The sequence below is a fragment of the Telmatherina bonti genome, assembly GCF_933228915.1.
Source record: "Telmatherina bonti genome assembly, chromosome: 14".
NCBI lineage: Eukaryota > Metazoa > Chordata > Actinopteri > Atheriniformes > Telmatherinidae > Telmatherina > Telmatherina bonti.
In genome coordinates, this window is record NC_136612.1 from 34,812,144 (window position 1) to 34,832,613 (window position 20,470).

General features: G+C 46.2%; 1 protein-coding gene across 1 annotated transcript in view; it reads right to left on the reverse strand.

The window, feature by feature from the left end:
* The window catches only part of LOC306765668 (uncharacterized protein), a gene marked incomplete at both ends in the record, with an annotated part of 31,375 nt that extends 13,818 nt beyond the window's left edge, over positions 1-17,557 (reverse strand). Inside the window, 12 exons of the mRNA XM_079253152.1 lie at positions 518-688; positions 1,660-1,824; positions 1,920-3,708; positions 3,855-4,059; positions 4,222-4,300; positions 5,131-5,382; positions 5,498-5,721; positions 5,809-5,882; positions 5,937-6,190; positions 7,243-7,407; positions 17,201-17,331; positions 17,462-17,557. Of these exons, the coding sequence (XP_079109278.1) occupies positions 518-688; positions 1,660-1,824; positions 1,920-3,708; positions 3,855-4,059; positions 4,222-4,300; positions 5,131-5,382; positions 5,498-5,721; positions 5,809-5,882; positions 5,937-6,190; positions 7,243-7,407; positions 17,201-17,331; positions 17,462-17,557 (3,605 nt within the window). The remainder of the gene's footprint in view (positions 1-517; positions 689-1,659; positions 1,825-1,919; positions 3,709-3,854; positions 4,060-4,221; positions 4,301-5,130; positions 5,383-5,497; positions 5,722-5,808; positions 5,883-5,936; positions 6,191-7,242; positions 7,408-17,200; positions 17,332-17,461) is intronic.
* Between the last annotated feature and the right edge of the window lie 2,913 nt (positions 17,558-20,470).

The following is a 20,470-nucleotide window of genomic DNA, read 5'->3' on the forward strand; positions in this document are numbered from 1 at the left end:
TGGGATCGGAGAACTGAAGACAGAACCTCAACCCCTTCACCTGAGAGGACACAGCTGCTCAGTCTGAAAATGAAGAAGATTTGTCTTAAAATGATGCCACATTAAATGCTGATGATGAGCTGAGAGACTCATGCAACAAAGAAAAATGATGAAAATTTCTTCTGGGAGGAAAAAACAGGAACATGAAGCCAAACACTCATCTATTCTTTTCTTCATATATAAGACTAATATTGCTTTAAGTTTATTCCAGAGACCAGCCAACATTTTGGGCTTTGTGTAGTATTTCCTTTAAATGAATAAGTGTTGATATGTTGGACTTGTTCTGTCCATCTTCCAGTCGGTTAGTAGCTACATGAGCTAAATCAGGTAAGGCTGAATGAACTGACATAACAAGAACCTTTTTCATGCTAATGTGTTCATCTGGAGAAATTCCATTCTGTTTATTTCTAAATAGTCCAGAAATGTTTCACATTATTGGATCACAAAGACTTTATGAAGCTGAAGAAGTAAAACCAACCTGAGAGTTTCCAGGTTACAATGTGGACTCTGCAGACCAACAGACAGCTGCTTCATTTCCAAGTCCTGGATGTTCAGGTCCAGGTCCAGTTCCTTCAGTCTGGAGGACTGGGAGCTGAGAACTGAGGACAGAGCTGAACATCCTCCATCTGAGAGGGAACGTCCAGTCAGTCTGAAGAGAAGGAATTGAACAAAATATTTGTGTTAAATTTCTGCCACATTTAATGTTAAGGAACAACTAAGATACATTCCTTTAAAAAAGAAAAAAGTTCTGTAAAGGCAGAATATCTGCTGAACTTCTAATGAGGAGCTGTGAAAAGTTTCACTGTTTTCACTTTATCCAGAAGGTTTTATTGGACTGAGTCAAGTTTTTTGTCGAAATTGTGCAAATTTCTCCCATCAGCTACAAATATCTCACAATCAGCAAACATTTTTCATTTGATCAATAATCAATGATACATCTTCAGTTTACCATGGAATGATAAAGTGTATAAAGGTACAGCTGGTTTCACAACAACCACACGTGTAAAGTTATAATTATATACAGATAGATATGATCTCACCTGTTTCCATGTTCAGTATTTTCAGTTTTCATGTAACTAAAACATTCTTCTCTGCTATATTCTATTGAAATGATACTTTATGTTGTTTTGCTACTTTCTTCTGTTTTATTTGATGGGTTTTTATCTGCGTTAAAGAGCTTCAGACTAAAATCACAGATGAGGGTCATTGTGGTCGGATTCTCGATGCAACGCTGGAATATTTTCTTGGTTCCCTCTGAATTTATCCCACCACCTTTCCTTTACTCCATCATGTTTTCCATCAGGGAAAAGGAAAATAACCTGGACTAAACCATTGGAGGTCATTCTGTTTACTATCTGACTGCAACACTGGATGGAAACAAGGTGATAAAGCAGCAGGACCAGAGCCATGGTTCACCCAAAGCTGAAGATAAAGTAGAACATCTTTATTTAACTAAAGGCTCATTTATTCCTTTAAGTCCTAAATAAAACAAATGTTTCTTTCATGTTGCATGATGTGTTACTCTGCACATATTTCATTCACAATATTTCAAAGTAGTTTAGAAAATGTTCCAGATTGTTGCATCACAGAGAAAACCATGAGAGCAGCAGAGAAACTGACCTGAGACGTTCCAGGTTACAATGTGGACTCTGCAGACCATCACACAGCTTCTTCATTCCTGAGTCCTGGATGTTCAGGTCCAGTTCCTTCAGTCTGGAGGACTGGGAGCTGAGAACTGAGGACAGAGCTGAACATCCTCCATCTGAGAGGGAACAGCTGCTCAGTCTGGAGAGGAAATAGACCAGCAGTAATGTGTTCCATGATGTCCATTAAAAGCAGCATCAGTATGTTTCTCCACATCCTGCTATATATGTACTTACAGAGCTTTGTTGGAGGCTTTGACCACTGGCAGCAGCCTCAGAAGAACCTCCTCTGAAGGAGAGTATTTCTGCAGGTCAAACACATCCAGATCTTCTTCTGATGACAGTAAGATGAAGATCAGAGCTGACCACTGAGCAGGAGACAGTTTATCTGTGGAGAGACGTCCTGATCTCAGGGACTGTTGGACCTCCTCCACTAGAGAACCATCATTCAGTTCATTCAGACAGTGGAACAGATTGATGCTTCTCTCTGCAGACACATTCTCACTGAGCTTCTTCTTGATGTACTGAACTGTTTCCTGATTGGTCTGTGAGCTCCTTCCTGTCTGTGTCATCAGGCCTCGTAGGAGTCTCTGATTGGTCTCCAGTGAAAGACCCAGGAGGAAGCGGAGGAACAAGTCCAGGTGTCCATTTGGACTCTGTAAGGCCTCGTCTACAGCACTCTGATGGAGATCTTTTACATCATCTCTGAATAATTTAAACCTCTTCTGTCTGAACAGATTGACTCCAGACTTGATGAAGGTCCGACGGACATGAAGAGCAGCCAGAAACTCCTGAAGACTCAGATGGATGAAGCTGAACACCTTCTCTTCCTGCTGGTACAGTCCTTTCTCCTCTTTAAAGATCTGTGTGAACACTCCTGAGTACACCGAGGCTTCTGTGATATCGATGCCACACTCTTTCAGGTCTTCTTCATAGAAGATCAGGTTTCCTTTCTGCAGCTGATCAAAAGCCAGTTTTCCCAGAGACTCAATCATCTTCCTGCTCTCTGGACTCCAGACTGGATCTGTCTCAGCTCCTCCATCATACTTGACCTTCTTGACTTTGGTCTGAACCAGCAGGAAGCGGGTGTACATCTCAGTCAGGGTCTTGGGCAGCTCTCCTCCCTCTCTGGTTTTCAGCTCATCCTCCAGAACTGTAGCAAGGATCCAGCAGAAGACCGGGATGTGGCACATGATGTGGAGGCTTCGTGATGTCTTCATGTGGGAGATGATCCTGCTGGCCTGCTCCTCATCTCTGAACCTCTTCCTGAAGTACTCCTCCTTCTGTGGGTCAGTGAACCCTCTGACCTCTGTCGCCATGCCAACACAGTCAGGAGGGATCTGATTGGCTGCTGCAGGTCGTGTGGTTATCCAGAGGCGAGCAGATGGAAGCAGTTTCCCCCTGATGAGGTTAGTCAGCAGCACATCCACTGAGGTGGACTCTGTAACATCAGTCAGGATCTCATTGTTGTGGAAGTCCAGAGGAAGTCGACACTCATCCAGACCGTCAAAGATGAAGACGACCTGGAAGTCTTCAAAGCTGCAGATTCCTGCTTCTTTAGTTTCAGTAAAGAAGTGATGAACAAGTCCCACCAAGCTGAACTTTCTCTCTTTCAGCACATTCAGCTCTCTGAAAGTCAGTGGAAATGTCAACTGGATGTCCTGGTTGGCTTTGTCTTCAGCCCAGTCCAGAGTGAACTTCTGTGTTAAGACAGTTTTCCCGATGCCAGCCACTCCCTTTGTCATCACTGTTCTGATTGGTTCATCTCTTCCAGGTGGGAGTTTAAAGATGTCTTCTAGTCTGATGGTTGTTTCTGGTCTGTCTGCTTTCCTGGATGCTGCTTCAATCTGTCTGACCTCATGTTCATCACTGACCTCTGCAGCCCCTCCCTCTGTGATGTAGAGCTCTGTGTAGATCTCATTCAGAAGGGTTTGCTTTCCTGCTTTAGCGATCCCCTCAAACACACACTGGAACTTCTTCTTCAGAGAAGATTTTAGTTTCCGGCCACAAACTGAAGCCAGAAGTTCTGAATGAAAAGCAGAAATCAGACGAGTCAGTAAAGATTTCAAGCCTCTGAAGAAGGAGGATGTGAACATGTGATGTTCCACGTGTTGAGACGTCAGTAAATGTTTCATTTATCAGCAGCTTCAATCTTTAGAGAAATCCTCTTACTGCTCTGCAGACGCTCAGCCAGCTCCTCCTGCTTCATTCTCCTCAGGAAGTCCACTGTGATCTTCACTAATGCCTCTCTGCTGCTCTTCCTCTGCTCTTCATCCTCACCCTCCAACACTGAGCATTCTGGGTAATCTGGACTCAGAAGCTTCTGGATCTTCTTCAGCTCCTTCTTCACAAAAGTGATGATGTTGTCCTCCAGCAGCTGGAAGAGAAAACCACATGAAGGACACAGTCAGACTGAAAGCATGGAGCCAAACATCAGATCCATGTTGGACACGCTGACAATCCACTGGTCTACAAAGTGCAGCGTGGAGATGAGTGTGAACAGAAGAGATGGAGAAGTAGTTGTTGTACATGTACACACCAGAAATATGGAGTCCAGCTGTGTCTGATGCTGCTGGGCAGACTGACCACTGGGAAGCTCTGAGCTCTGCTGCTCCACTCTGTAAGGACATCAGGACCTTTATTGTCATTGCATCAACGTCACCATGGCAACAGCATTTTGTTGGCACTCGGCAATAAAAACAGCAACATGCATATTGAATGAAATGGACATTAAATGTAAAACACAGCAACAGAAGAATGAAAATCAGAATAAAAGAGAGGAATAAAAGCTGAGGTGGGCCAGAGGAAGACGGAGCAGATCAAGTATGATGTTGGCAGTTCAGTGAGGATGAAGAGGGAGAGTGGGGGAGTGAGGGGGGAGAGGCTTGATGGAGGAAACAGCTCTGTGGGGAAAAGCTGTTTGCCAATCTGGAGGTTGTGGGTTTTAAATGTCTAAATCTTTTCCTTGATGGAAGGGGAACAAAGTGAGTGTGTGCAGGGTGGGTCTTGTCTCTGAAGATGGACCATGCCGTCCTCTGTGGTCAGAGTGCAGCTCCTATGATCCTCTGTGCTGCCTTCACCACACGGGACAGATCTGTTTTGTGGCGTGCAGCTTGCATAGCACACAGTACAGCCCTGACAAAGGATGCTTTCTGTTGTTGGTGAGGAGATGAGCTGCTAGACCGGCTTGCTTCAGCTTCCTCAGGAAGAAGAGTCTTTGCTGAGCTCTCTGCACCAGATGGGAGCTGTTAATCCACCATGTTAGGTCTTTGCTTATGTGGCTCCCAAGAAACTGAACAGATTCAGGTCTTTCCAGCTCCTCTCCCGTGATGAACAGTGGGTGCTGAATGGTCCTACTGGTCCTTCTAAAATCCACAAGAAGCTCTTTGGTTCTGGTCGTGTTGAGAGCCAGATTGTTGTCTGCACACCACTCGACCAGGTGCTGGACCTCCTGCTGTAGGAGGTCTCATCGTTGTTGCTGATGCCTCCAACCACTGTGCTATCATCTGCAGACTTTACTATGGTGTTGGAGGAATGGATGGAGGGCTTCAAGTCCTGGATGAAGAGGGCCAGACCCAGAACACACCCCTGTGGCCTGTTGGTGAGGAAGTCCATGATCCATATGCAGAGTGAGGTGAGGAGACCAAGGCTGATGAGTTTCTGGAGCAGTTTATGGGAGATTACAGTCTTGGAGGCGGAGCTGGAATCCACAAAGAGCATCCTGATGTAGCTGTCTGCTGGTCCAGGTGCTTCTGGGCTGTGTGGAGTGTGATGGAGATGCATCCTCTGTAGATCTGTTTGCTCTGTATGCAAACTGAGGACTGTCCAGGTCTGCAGGGATGCTGCTGTTGATGTGAGCCAGTATGAGCCTCTCAAAGCGTTTCATAATGAGCAGGATGAGGCCAACAGGACAATCATCATGAAGGCATGTGATGGAGGGCTGTTTAGACACAGGAATAATGGTGGTGGATATGAAGCAGGAGGGAAGTGCAGCTTGTTGCAGGGAGAGGTTAAAGATGGAGGTAAAGACCCCCGCTAGCTGGTCAGCACAGGTTTTCAGCACACAGCCTGAAAGTCCATCTGGTCCAGTTGCTTTATTGATGTTAATCCTTAGTGTGGATCTCACCTGATGCTTCTGAAGGACAAATGACTGTTTGTCCTGTTTGGAGTGGAAGCTCCCACCATTTCCATCCCATAATGCTGTTTATCAGAACATCCAAAGCATGAAGTGTGTCAGGAAGGTCCCTCTCATACCTGGCCAGGTTGGTGTTGTCCTTCCAGTCATGAAGGGTTTGATGCCCTTCCACATGCCCCGGGGGTCCTTGTTTCCAAAGTCCCCCTCAGTCCGCTGCCTGTACCTGCCTTTTGCCTCTCTGACACTCTTTGCCAGGCTCTTCTGGGAGGTCATAAAGGTCAGCATATCTCCTGGCCTACAAGCAGCCTCTCTCACCTTCATCATGAAGCTCCCACTCTCATTAAAGCAGCTTTCTGCTTTGGGAAGATCTGGACTGTTTTAGTGGGCAGTAGCTCCACTGTGGAAAAGCTGATGTCATCCAAAGCAGCAGAGGTGTGCTCCTCCAAGCCAGATCCTTGAGAGAAAACCTCCCAGTCTGTGCTCTCAAAGCAGTCCTGTAGAGATACGGTGGCCTTCTTGGTCCAGACCCCTACGCTCTAGTTTTGCTTTGTTTCTGCACACTACAGGTCTGGAAGATGGAATCAGTATCAGAGAGATGTGCTCTCTGTGCTGAGGTGCCCTGGAGCAAGGCAGCCACAGCCAGGATGTGCTTGGATGAGACTGGTTAGACTGGGCAGCTCCCAGTAGAAATGTGTTTGATGTTGGAGTTTTTCACCAAGTAAAAGTTTGCTTTGTTGTGACTGCAGGTCACTTAGTAAGTGAGCTTCAGGGAATGTGCAGAACTTGTGGAAAGGTCCAGAATGTGAGGAGGAAAAACTGACGTTTGCTTCTACGTTCCACAGATGAGAAAGCTGAATTCTGGAGATGCTGTTTCCTGCACTGAGACAGAGTCTTCCTGCTTATTCTCAGCTCACAGGAAACATCCCATAAAACTGCTTATTATAAGAGCTTTATCTGGATATTTCACCTGGAAATACTGAAGATATCCGGACTAATATATAGATCCATATATCCGGAATAATACTCTGGTATTATTGATGTGAAACACAAGCTGGAATAAAACCAAACTGATGCAACATTTACACACAGCTCACCTCTCTGGATCTGATTTAAAATTAAGAGGATGACCCTTCGAGTTGTTGCTCTTAAAGGACAAACAGCTGGGTGCTGATCCAGGTCCTGATCCAGGTCTAGGTTCTGGTCCTGGTCCAGGTTGATTCCTGTGAATAAAGATGGTTTCATGGTTTCACAGCTGAATCCTGAAATTGAACATTTAGTTTGATGAAGACTCTGGAGGACAAATCAGATCCATCACATGACAAACATGATGCTGCAGATTCGTCTCAGACGTCCAGAAATGATTCAACAGAAACTGGTTTTCATCTGGAACCTGATCCAGAACCTCCACTGGACTCTGATACTCACTGCTGGTCTGAGCTGAAACCAATAGGTTTATCCATCGACCAGTCGCTCTTCATGGACACACAGCTGGGCTCAGGTCCAGGTCCAGGTCCAGGTGCAGGTCTGGCTTTAGGTCCAGGTCCAGGTCCAGGTCCAGGTCTGGCTTTAGGTCCAGGTCCAGGCTGGTTCCTGTGAATCCAGATGTTTGCTGATGTGAGTTTTTGTGATTTCTGAGAAGAGTCATGGAGAGTTAGAGATGGATATCTGACCTCTGAGTGGTTTTAGAGGGAGGGACTCCCTCCTCTCTGTCCTGATCCATGATGCTGGATTCACATTGGCTCACACACACTTTCTACCTCCACCTGCAGAGGAAACACACATCGGCTCACACACACTTTCTACCTCCACCTGCAGAGGAAACACACATCAGCTCACACACACTTTCTACCTCCACCTGCAGAGGAAACACACATTGGCTCACACACACTTTCTACCTCCACCTGCAGAGGAAACACACATCGGCTCACACACACTTTCTACCTCCACCTGCAGAGGAAACACACATCGGCTCACACACACTTTCTACCTCCACCTGCAGAGGAAACACACATCGGCTCACACACACTTTCTACCTCCACCTGCAGAGGAAACACACATCGGCTCACACACACTTTCTACCTCCACCTGCAGAGGAAACACACATCGGCTCACACACACTTTCTACCTCCACCTGCAGAGGAAACACACATCGGCTCACACACACTTTCTACCTCCACCTGCAGAGGAAACACACATCGGCTCACACACACACTTTCTACCTCCACCTGCAGAGGAAACACACATCGGCTCACACACACACTTTCTACCTCCACCTGCAGAGGAAACACACATCGGCTCACACACACACTTTCTACCTCCACCTGCAGAGGAAACACACATCGGCTCACACACACACTTTCTACCTCCACCTGCAGAGGAAACACACATCGGCTCACACACACACTTTCTACCTCCACCTGCAGAGGAAACACACATCGGCTCACACACACACTTTCTACCTCCACCTGCAGAGGAAACACACATCGGCTCACACACACACTTTCTACCTCCACCTGCAGAGGAAACACACATTGGCTCACACACACTTTCTACCTCCACCTGCAGAGGAAACACACATCGGCTCACACACACTTTCTACCTCCACCTGCAGAGGAAACACACATCGGCTCACACACACTTTCTACCTCCACCTGCAGAGGAAACACACATCGGCTCACACACACTTTCTACCTCCACCTGCAGAGGAAACACACATCGGCTCACACTCACTTTCTACCTCCACCTGCAGAGGAAACACACATCATTCAGCTGAAGCCCTCCTCTCCATCATCTCCTCCTCTGATTGGCTCAGAGTTTCTGCTTCATATCAGAGTCAGATGGATGCAGTGAGGAAGAGGAAGCTGCCTTCAGCTGCAGGACTTCCATCAGGACAGCAGATGGCGCTGCAGACCAGCATACACAGTGTGATCAGCATCAGCCTGATTGTTTATTGGAAGCCCGAGAACAGAAACCAGGAGAGGATGTGTGTGTAGCAGACGTGGTCCACTCCGGGTCTCCAGGGAGGCAACACAACACACACCAGCAGGTTCAGCTGATTGGTTTGAAGTGATTGTAGTTTGGATGGAAAGTCTGACTGAAGGAGCAGCAGAATCACACCCTGTAGGTTCTGATCCGGTAAACTACTTCCTGTTAGTCAGCCCTCGTCTTCATGGTTTTCACACACTCCATCACAGCTGCACACACTGAGATCTTCCTGCAGCAGCTCGACTTAAAGAAGAAGAGATGATTCATCGATAATCTTCTGCAAACTGAAATAATAAAGTTTGAATCAAACAAAACAAATGAAATCCAGCTTCAACAGTGGTTGTGGTTCAGTCAGTTTAGATGAGTCGCTGCTGGACTTTCTGTCTTGTTTCCACTGCAGGTGTTGAACTCTGTCAGCTCTTCTCTCTACAATCTAACAGCAGCTGAGTCCTGACGAAGGTCACGCTGTTTACTGCTCAGGGCGAAGCAGACACAGGCGTGGTTTCAAGAAAAATCCCGTATAAAAGAGAAGATTTGTTGAACTCCAAGGTTCAAGGTGTGTGTTTAAAATGCAGGTGTGTAAAATGAAGAGGTTGTGGAGCCAAACAGCAGATGGGTGTGTTTCTGTCAGCAGTGTTGCCGTTAAACTGCACATGTGACTCAGTTCAGCAGGAACCTGAGGGGGTCTACAGACAGCCCGGCTCCCCTGGAAAGCTGGAAAACTCTGGAAACATTCACCTGAGATGCAGAGGGGAGCTTTAACTCGTCATGTCACGTCTGAAACCTGCATCAAGCAAAGGGGGCGTGGCCAAATGGAGCCCGCTTCCAGGTCCAGACTGCTTTTTTAAAATAATCACATGACCAAAAAGCAAGGAGTTCCAGTTTCTCTGAAGTCATGTGATGCCTCGGGGAGCAATCTGAGTCACTGCAAATGTGTCGGGAAAAAGCGGAAGTGTCCTGCGTGATCAGAAGCAACGTGCAGGATCAATGCCTGCAGGAGACTGACTGACAGCACTGCCTAGAGAGGAGAATCACCTACAAAGCAAAGCTCCGCAGCAGTTTGGGAGCATTTTCACACCACATCGCCTCAAAATACAGCCATACATTTATAGACTTGCTTTATTATTATTATTATTATTATTATTGAAGTGAACAGAGTCATAAATAATGTGGTGAATGTTGTGACTCAGTGAGTTGGAGAAAATCAACCAGTTCTTAACACAACAAAAACCAAAAGATGATCATCAGCTGAAAACATTCAATCAGCTTGAATCCAAAACTAAACCTGAAAATAAACCACATCGCCATCGAACAAGTACAAGGAACCAAACTTCTTGCTATTATTATAGATTCCAGATGAAGGTGGAACAAACATGATGATAAATTACAGAGAGAAAGGAAGGAATAATAACAGCACTTAGAAGAAAAGCAACATTTTTACCCATCATTCATCTTTTCCAACTTGCATTACTGTTCAGTCATCTGGTCCAGTGTGGCAAATGAAATACTTCAGAAACTTCACATACTAGAGAAATGCAGACGAAGCACACTTCCAATACACACACACACACACACACACACACACACACCATGAAAAACACTGAGTCCACTCAACAGTTTGATGCTGGCATATGTGACCAGTATAGAGACCTGGTCCGTCTGTCTGTCTCCTCTCCATAATGCACATCCTCCATGTTTCTCTCCACGTCTCTACCAAAGCTTCTGATTGGACTAGATTAGTGCTAGCCCCGCCCACTTTGATGGACTGACAGATAAAATGAATTCATGATGAACTGAACACCAGAACATGAAACTATAAAATAGCAAAATAATTATGAAGTTTTTTTCATAAGATGAATGTATTTTAAACAGTTTGAGACATTTATGTGTTTAATTCCTATTTTAATGAATTAATGAGACATTTAAGTGATTATTTCATGACATATTTTAATAAGGAGGCTCTTACTCCTCCATAGAAGAAGAAATTCCTACTTTGAAGCAGAACCAGTCGATATCTGATGCCAAGTGTAAAATATTGTCAGAGGTTTAGTCTGAACGGAGACTTCAGGAGGAAATGTGTCTCTACCTGTACCTGCATGTAGGAAAGCCGGATTCCAAACGTTCAGATAAACTCTTCATCTTTTCCACATAATCAGACATTATAGGAAGATTCTGACATGACCGACTTTTCAGCTTCTCACATTTACTTTGCTGCTGTTGATCCACTTGTTTTTCTGGACTTCCTGCTTCTCTCTGATTCTTCTGGTCTTTGTTCCCTCCTGTCCTCCCTGTGGTTCTGCTGGACCTCCTGTCCTCCCTGCTGGACCTCCTGTCCTCCCTGCTGGACCTCCTGTCCTCCCTGTGGTTCTGCTGGACCTCCTGCCCTCCCTGTGGTTCTGCTGGACCTCCTGTCCTCCCTGCGGTTCTGCTGGACCTCCTGTCCTCCCTGCGGTTCTGCTGGACCTCCTGCCCTCCCTGCGGTTCTGCTGGACCTCCTGCCCTCCCTGCGGTTCTGCTGGACCTCCTGCCCTCCCTGCGGTTCTGCTGGACCTCCTGCCCTCCCTGCGGTTCTGCTGGACCTCCTGTCCTCCCTGCGGTTCTGCTGGACCTCCTGTCCTCCCTGCTGGACCTCCTGTCCTCCCTGCTGGACCTCCTGTCCTCCCTGCTGGACCTCCTGTCCTCCCTGTGGTTCTGCTGGACCCCCTGTGGTTCTGCTGGACCCCCTGTCCTCCCTGCTGGACCTCCTGTCCTCCCTGTGGTTCTGCTGGACCCCCTGTGGTTCTGCTGGACCCCCTGTCCTCCCTGCGGTTCTGTTCGACCCCCTGTCCTCCCTGCGGTTCTGCTGGACCTCCTGTCCTCCCTGCGGTTCTGCTGGACCTCCTGTCCTCCCTGCGGTTCTGCTGGACCTCCTGTCCTCCCTGCGGTTCTGCTGGACCTCCTGTCCTCCCTGCGGTTCTGCTGGACCCCCTGTCCTCCCTGCGGTTCTGTTCGACCCCCTGTCCTCCCTGCGGTTCTGCTGGACCTCCTGTCCTCCCTGCGGTTCTGCTGGACCCCCTGTCCTCCCTGCGGTTCTGCTGGACCTCCTGTCCTCCCTGCGGTTCTGCTGGACCTCCTGTCCTCCCTGCGGTTCTGCTGGACCTCCTGTCCTCCCTGCTGGACCTCCTGTCCTCCCTGCTGGACCTCCTGTCCTCCCTGTGGTTCTGCTGGACCTCCTGTCCTCCCTGCGGTTCTGCTGGACCTCCTGCCCTCCCTGTGGTTCTGCTGGACCTCCTGCCCTCCCTGTGGTTCTGCTGGACCTCCTGTCCTCCCTGTGGTTCTGCTGGACCCCCTGTCCTCCCTGTGGTTCTGCTGGACCTCCTGTCCTCCCTGTGGTTCTGCTGGACCCCCTGTCCTCCCTGTGGTTCTGCTTGACCTCCTGTCCTCCCTGCGGTTCTGCTGGACCTCCTGTCCTCCCTGCGGTTCTGCTGGACCTCCTGTCCTCCCTGCGGTTCTGCTGGACCTCCTGTCCTGCCTGCGGTTCTGCTGGACCTCCTGTCCTCCCTGCGGTTCTGCTGGACCTCCTGTCCTCCCTGCGGTTCTGCTGGACCTCCTGTCCTCCCTGTGGTTCTGCTGGACCTCCTGTCCTCCCTGTGGTTCTGGATTATTCTGGAACCTCAGTCTGATCAATGAAAGCAGGTGAAAGTCTTCAGTTTTACCTTCAGATGGAGGAATTCACGGTCCTGTTGGAGCTGAACTGTTCAGCACTGCTGGAGGTTTCCACCAAGAGACAGAAAACTGATCCTGGACCTGGAACTGGAGCTCTGGAAGCCTTTAGTTCTGGTTCTGGTCTCTCAAACCAGTTTGGCACATGGAGAGTCCAGAGTCCAGAGTCCTCTGTTAAGGTTTGCAGGTAATCAGGCAGGAAGCAGGACGGACCAGACAGCAGGACAGAAAGAGTCCAAAGTCCTCAGAGGCGTCCCAACAAACGGAGGTGTCGGCAGTGCAGCAGACCAAACAACCAGATCTTCTTTCTGACTGGACATGGAGTCCTTCACCTGGATAAGACAACCATCTGCCAACTGCTGATTGGCTCTTCAGTAGGCTGAGCCAATCAGCAGCAGCTGAACGGCGTCTACCATTAACACCAGCTGAGTGGAACCTCCAACCAGCACCACCACTATCCCAGCAGCAGAAAACCAGTAGCAACCAGAATCCCAACATCCACATCCTTGTTTGGGCATCAGTTTTATCCTCATGGAGACCCCTCAGCTGGAAACGACTTGTCATAAACAGTCTGGCAGACGTTACCAGCGTTCATCACACAGTTTATTCCTCAGTTCTGAGGAAGGAAAAATCCCTTGATAACAGCAGTGATATCAGCATAAAACAGCAACTGAATCACAGTTAATAATCAACTTTATGTCTATTTATTGTCTCAGAAGTTTCAACTCATCGTATCAGGTACAACCTCAGTTCTGATGAACTTCAGACCTTAAAACATAAACACAGAATATAATGGTTTTATATCCCTTTAAAGTTTTATTCTACTGAAAACACGACAAAGTCCAGATGTTAATGTTCAAACTGATCAACATTTTACTAATATTGAGTCATGTGGAATTTCCTGCAGCAACAGGACCCAGTAAAGCTGCAGCAGGATCATGTTTACCTCTGTGTTACATCACCTTTCCTTTTAAAACTCAGTCAGCATCTGGGAACTGACCACACTGATTGTTGAAGCTTTGTTGGTGGAATTCCTTCTCATTCTGGCTTGATGTCCAACTTCAGCTGCTCAACAGTCCGGCTCTCTGTTCAGGAATTCTGGGCTTCATAATGCGCCACATTTTCACAGGGAGAGGTCTGGACTGCAGGCCGGACAGTCCAGGACCCCAATCTTTTACTGGGAAGCAGCTGGAACATCTGCAGGATGTGGCTTCATGTTGTCCTGCTGAAATAAGCCCAGATGTTCCTGAAAAGATGTTACCCACTAACCCTCCCCCGCCCCCCCCCCCCCCCCAACACTTTAGTTACAGAAATAACATCAGCAATCCAAACAAAAAATGAAAACTACTTTCCTTTATACGACTGTCAGTGTTTGAGGAGTCTTTGGCCTTCAATGCCATGCCACTGTCCATGCGTGAAGCAGTTATATCTGTCCTGGTTGGCTGTAGCTTACATCACCCTGTTTCTCTCCTCGACATTGATGCTAAAATTGTTGCTATTGTTGGCACGTTGTTGAGAAGGTAATACCAACAACCATTTCCCCCAGTCAGACAGGATTTATAAAAGGTCTCTGTTCTTTTTTCACTGTTAGACGCCTGTGTAATACTCTATACTGCCCATCTCCATCCACCCACATTAATGGAGAGATTATAATTTTACTTTATGCTGAGAAAGCCTTTAATCAGGTGGAGTGGGATGATCTTTTTAAATTTCTAGTGTTTTAGATTTGGTTTAAATTCATATCCAGGATTAGAAGTCTGTACACTCTCCCTGTGGCTGCCGGAGGTTTCCTTCCTGTTAAAAGGGACTTTTTTCCTTCCTACTGTCGCCAGTGTGCTTGCTCAGGATGGGAGATTGAGTTGGACTCAACTCAATCTGTTGGTTTCCTTATATAGGCTGTTATGAATTGGCTTCATTATGTTTTCTTTGTCTGTAAAGCGTCTTGAGATGGCATTGCTGTGAATTGACGTTATATAAATAAAGTTGAATTAAATTTAATTTAATTGAATTGAGTTGAATTGAATTGAATTGAATTGAATTGAATTGAATTGAATTGAATTGAATTGAATTGAATTGAATTGAATTAAATTGAACAGCTGCGCGAAGCAATACATTTCTCATATGGAACTAGCAGGACAAGTGAGTGACAAAAAGGAAAAAAAAACAAAGAAGCTCCGGTTTCAGTAATTGATTACTATGTGAGCTACATGTGTTGATAGTTAATGAGTTATATTGTGTTGGCTTGCAGAATTTGTTTTACTCTGTTAAGAAGCCACTTCTTCCATTTCTTCATGCTGACTTTGTAAGAGCGGAGGGTTAGAAAGTTCAGTCAGATAGCATGGGAGCTCAGCAGGCTTAAAGGTGCTGACATCATTAGTAAACCATCAGGTCAACATATGATGTGTTGCTGAGAGGAAGGCTAAAAAACGACAAAATGTCTGTCAAAGATGATGGAAAGGGACTCCAAATGTCCAGTGATGATGATGTGGAAGCAGGTGTGATAAAAGCGCTTGCAAACTGCCAGGATGTCTTCTTCCTATGGGCTCTGGAAGGAGCTAGCATCTCTGTGCTTTGGGCTGCAGAGACTTGTCAGAAAACAAGTCCGAGCTGGAACATCATGGCAGGGCCCTTTTAGGATTCACCTTTTTCCAAACAGCTCCTGACTTCTGATTGGCTCGGGAGTTTTCTGGCCCACTCATGTGGACGAGTTGGAGAGCCGGATGAATGTGACCAGAAGATGAACTCCATCCACACCTTCAAAGACTTGAGCTCTAATGGACACCAAAGGGATTTCTGGACACTTTTGGCCAAGCTTCCTCACATCCTTGAGAGTCCTGATGTACTTTTAAGATCCAGCTGAAGACTCGGCTCTTCAAGCAGCATTTCTGCACTTAGTTTAACTCTGCTGTTGGTCAGAGGAGTCAAATAAAAAGCTAGCAGCCATTTTCCTCTCATCACTTTGACACAAGCGGTCTTCAGTCCTTTGTGTTGATGCTGTCCAGGCTGAGCGAGACGCTTTCTAGGCGCCTTGCAGCTCGGAACCCAGGTTATTTAGCAGCAAATCAGGAGAAACCGGAGAGTTTTTCCACAACTTTCCTCCGAGTTGGAATCATGCTGATGGGCCTGCAGTTTGATCCTGGAAAGGTTTGGGATTATTTTTAGGTCCCAGTAAAACTTTAGCTTCTTTCCATGTCTGAGGAAAAATCCTTTCTTTCAAACTGAGCTTGGAAATATGACACACAGGTTGAGAAATGGAATCCGCAATACGTCCAGTTCATTTCCCATCAAGATCATCCGTCCAGACTCTTCATCAGTTTGAAGTGTCTGCAGGAGCTTTTCCACCTCTTCCACTTCTATTGGCCCAAATGGGACGTTCCACTTTCTATCTGCTAGAAGATGTTTTTCAATCAGTTCACTTTCCTTTCAGAGTGAAATCCTTCATACTGGATCTAATGCTCTTTACCTTCTCAATAAAAACCTTCTGGAAAGAATCTGCAGTGTCGGCTGCTTTACTTTGAAACTTCCTTCTGCTTCAGTGAAAGAGGGAATATTATCAGGAATCCTCCACAAACTATGACTGAAGGTCTGCCAGAGCTTCTTCCCATCATGCCTTACTTCATGTCATTTGTTTTGGAAGCAGCTTTTTTTCTTCTCTTTCTGCATTTTACCGGCCTTGTTTCTAAGTGAGCGCTAGTTTTTTCCAGCCGCCCGTTTTGTCACATCCTGCTGGATCATCCAGGTTTTTATTTCATCATCAAGCCACGGAGCAAATCTTCTTTTCTCTCCATGCTTTTTCTAGCTGCATGTTTATCAGCCATCTTTTCTGGCATTTCTCTCCACTGATTCACTGCAATGTTGGGATCATTCAGAGCATCAATTTGTTCCCACTTTCTATGCTTTATGTCCTCTAGAAATGGATCTTCATTGAAATCCATGGAAGATCTCTGCATGATGATCTGAGCCACAAACGTCTGGACTTTAGTTTCCTTCCTGTGGCGGCTAAGCTGGGATCACTAAAAGCCACTGGATGGACACAATTCACTGGCATTTGTATCAATATGATCAATACATGAAGCAGACGCAGCTCCAGACAAGCTGGAAGCAGCCCTTGTACTTCATCATTTCACTTGATTCCATCTGATCAGAACAGCAATTAGTCTTTCCTTCAGACAGCAGGAAAAGATTCCATCAGCCAACAACTGTGCAAGTTCTCCCAGTGAAAACCATGAAGAGGCCTGGAATCTTCATCATGGCTCCACTTCAACTATGAGAGACAGAATCCAGGAAATCCCATTGTAGGATTTGGAAGGAATTCATTGGTAAATTCCTCTGGAAAATAAGGATTTGTTCTCCTACAAAGCAGCAAGATTTCTGCCTCTCACACACCTGGAACGTCTTCTTTAAGAGGCTCCTCTTCCTCCACTCCTTACCTGGATTAATGGCACCTGTTTGAACTGGTTCCCAGTATAAAAGACAGCTGTCCACAAGCTCCACCAGTCAGACTCCAAACTCCACTGTGGCCAAGAGCAAAGAGCTGCCAAAGGACAGCAGAAAGCCAGTGGTGGACCTGCAGCTGGATGGGAAGAGGGAATCTGCAGTAGGTAAGCAGCTTGGTGTGAAGAAATCAGCTGTGGGAGCAATTATTAGAAAAGCACTGATAATCTCCCTCCATCTGGGCCTCCACGCAGCATCTCACCCCATGGGGTCACAATGATGACAAGAACAGTCCCAGAAGCACACGGGGGAGCGAGTGAAGAGCTGCAGAGAGCTGGGACCAACGGAACAAAGCTGTAGCGGGGCCCCAGGCCCCTGCATGTCACCGGCCCCCTGACAAGGGCCCAATAAAGACTGATGGCTGCAATGGCTGAAAAACTAGAAGAAAGAAGAAGAATTCCTTTTCTTCCTGCCATGGACTCACTTTCCACTCTTTTCACTCTGCACTTTCTCCATGTTTTACTTCTTTGTTCAGCACTTTGTTGCAGCTGCCGTTGTGTTCAAGTCCTTTAGAAATCACGCTGGTTTGAGTGGAGTTGAGATGAAGATGAACGCTCATCTAGCAATAAAAATGATGCTCCTGTCAATAAGTGAGGCGTGATTGTGCACAATAAATATCTAGTCTGCACTGATCCGGATCAATAATGACTCCAGGTTGGAACAGTCACACAGAATGTGTTCAGCCACACTGAGAGATGACAAATGGATGGCACAAACATTTTCCCCGTCCTGCTCCACAGAATGGGGGTGTCACTAAGCATGAGGAACACAACAGCACCCCCCTCCCCAAATGCATGTCTTTAAATGTGCATTCTTCCAACATTCACATGTTTGTTTGGCTCATGCTGTTTAGATTTGGGCTTTTCCTCTTTCTCACATGTTCAGCTGCATATTTCACATTAAAATGGGATTTCTGGGAGATTTTTCCATCAAACTTGTTTCATCTCCAAATGTTTCACTTTCCATTCATTGGTTGATTTTCCCAAGCGCTTGGTCCCATTAAGGGTGGCGGGGAAGCTGGAGTCTCTCCCAGCAAGCACTGGGCGAGAGGCAGGTCCACCTGGACAGGTCGCCAGTCCATCACATGTTGGACTTTCCAGCTGACTTGATATGTGGAATTTTTAGTCCAATATTTTCTGAATCATTTGGGTGAATTTCTTTTCTGGACATGATGGAAAAATGTGGGACAATGTAGCAGGAATAGAGAAAGACATCATTCCCTTTCATTGGATTGGACACATAGATTTGGATGTGAAGGAGTGATTTGTAAAAGTTACTTGTCAGACATGTGACAATTTCAGCCTTTTGTATTGATCAGTGATGAATGTTCCTCCATCTGACATCAGCTTGGCTTCATTGCTGGCTTGACTGTGCTGAGGACAGAACAGCTCTTTTCTAAAGAGAAGCAGCACAGCTGCTCTCGGCTTCCAGAATATATCCCAGGAAAGCTTTCATTCTTTATTTGCTTGGATTTTTCAAGCTTGCATTCAAATATTTGCTGCTGGTTCATATGTGGAAGAAGTGGAAGAAGCATGCCATGTTGTAGCACTACAGTAAAGAGATCATACTGAGCTGGAAGATGTGACAGAGCTCGCTCACCAAGAGCTTCGACTTTGAGAAGAGTTTAGAAAATATTGGGAAGAACTGAGGACGATACTGCTCAGTCACTTCTGTCATGCTGGCAAATCCAAAAGCACGTCTGTCCCCGTCTTTCTGTCTTTCTTTCTTTCTTCTAGAAATAAATGAGACCATAACTTGATGAATTCTGACTAATAAAGTGGAATGCATCTGGAGCTTTCTAGCAGAAAACAAGTGTCTGACCCGTTTCCACCGGCTTGACCGTTTGACAACTGCAAGTGCTGCTGATACAGAAGAGCAAATCCTGTTTTCTCCAAATAGATGGATAGATCCATCGCTGATCACTCACATGGAAATGGATTAACACCCAGGGCGGGCTATGCTAAAGCTAAAACAACTACAAGGACACAACTTCTTCTTATTTTATCAGCAATGTTACTGAAACATAAAGAGCATTTGCTGTTGGCTGCTTTTGGATGTCAGCCTCTCAAACTGAGGTTCCGCCATCTGCCATCGGCTAGTTTGGCCTCATGTCAGGTCCCGGATGTGCGGCACAAAAGTCTGGATTTCACATCTGAATCTGAACTGAAACTGAATGATGAGAATGAATTCAGGAAAGAAAAGTTTCAGTTGAATAAAGATAAAAAAGAAGAAAGATTCAGTTTCCAATCCAGTCATTCAGATTCAGTTTTTAAAGCAATTCTTCAAACAGGCGTGTTCAGATTCACATTGAACAATTCATATTCAGATAGAAAGAATTCAGATTCCTGGTGGCACAAAGTTTCTCCTTTACATGAACGCAATGAAAAACAAGCTGATTGTTGTGTTTTTCTTCTCATTTTCATTCATTTCTCCTTTGAATGGAATGAAATGGACGACTGATGCAGGAAGCAGTGATGAAGCCTGATTGGCTGTTGAGGCCTGGTGCTGTGTCTTGATTAGAACAGGTGTGCTGCTGATCAGCAGGTATGTGCAGCAGCTGCGCCTCTTCTTCCTCATTGGCGCAAACAGCCGCGTGGAGAAGGAAGCTGCGCTTCTTCCAGGACAGTATAACATGCAGAAAAGCTGCGTTTGCTGCGGGATGGAGCTTAAACACGCAAAGCTGACGTGGCTCAGCTTCCACGCCAGCCTGAAAGGTGAGAAACGGCTTCAGGTGTGTCAGGTGTGGCTTTTAGCAGGAAAAGTCTTTACTAAGCAGCTTCATCACATGCAGCTGGCAGACATGTTAACCAGCTGCGTCCTGAACGCAGCTTCCTGCAGACCAAGGCGTGTCTCAATGTGGGCGGGGTTAAACGCGTTGAGCTCCGCCCACTGGATGGGATTCTTCTTCCTCGCCGCAACTGCTTTCTTCTTCTTTGCATTTTTTCCACGTTTAATAGCGCCACCTACCGGATTTAAGTGGGAAATGATGTTATTTTGACTTTCTGACTCTTCTTCGCCGCCACCATGGCCGTCTTTTTCTTCCCATTTTCCACGTGACCGCATGTAAAACCGCCACCTACCCGATGCGGGAGTGTATCCTGAGATGATTAAAGTAAGGCTCGCCATGTACATCTTTTATCATTTGGGACATGATTAGTTATTTTCATTTTAGGATGTGAACACTCTTGCTTTAAGAAGTTTTTTTAAATGCTCCCATTTCTACACGGCTACAGGAAGAAGAAAGGCAGACTGAACAAAACTGCTGACTGTAACATTAGTTATTGATCAATGCTTTACTGGTATTATATGTATAATTATATCACAATATAAAATAGATCCTATATTACACCCAGGTTCCACCAAGATATTGTGTCATCATTTCTGTGGCCTTCAAACTGTATTTGAGCTGAGTTGAGCAAGGAGTGCATGGTCTCAGGCCAGTTAAAAGTAGCAGTAAAAGCCCTCACCCCAT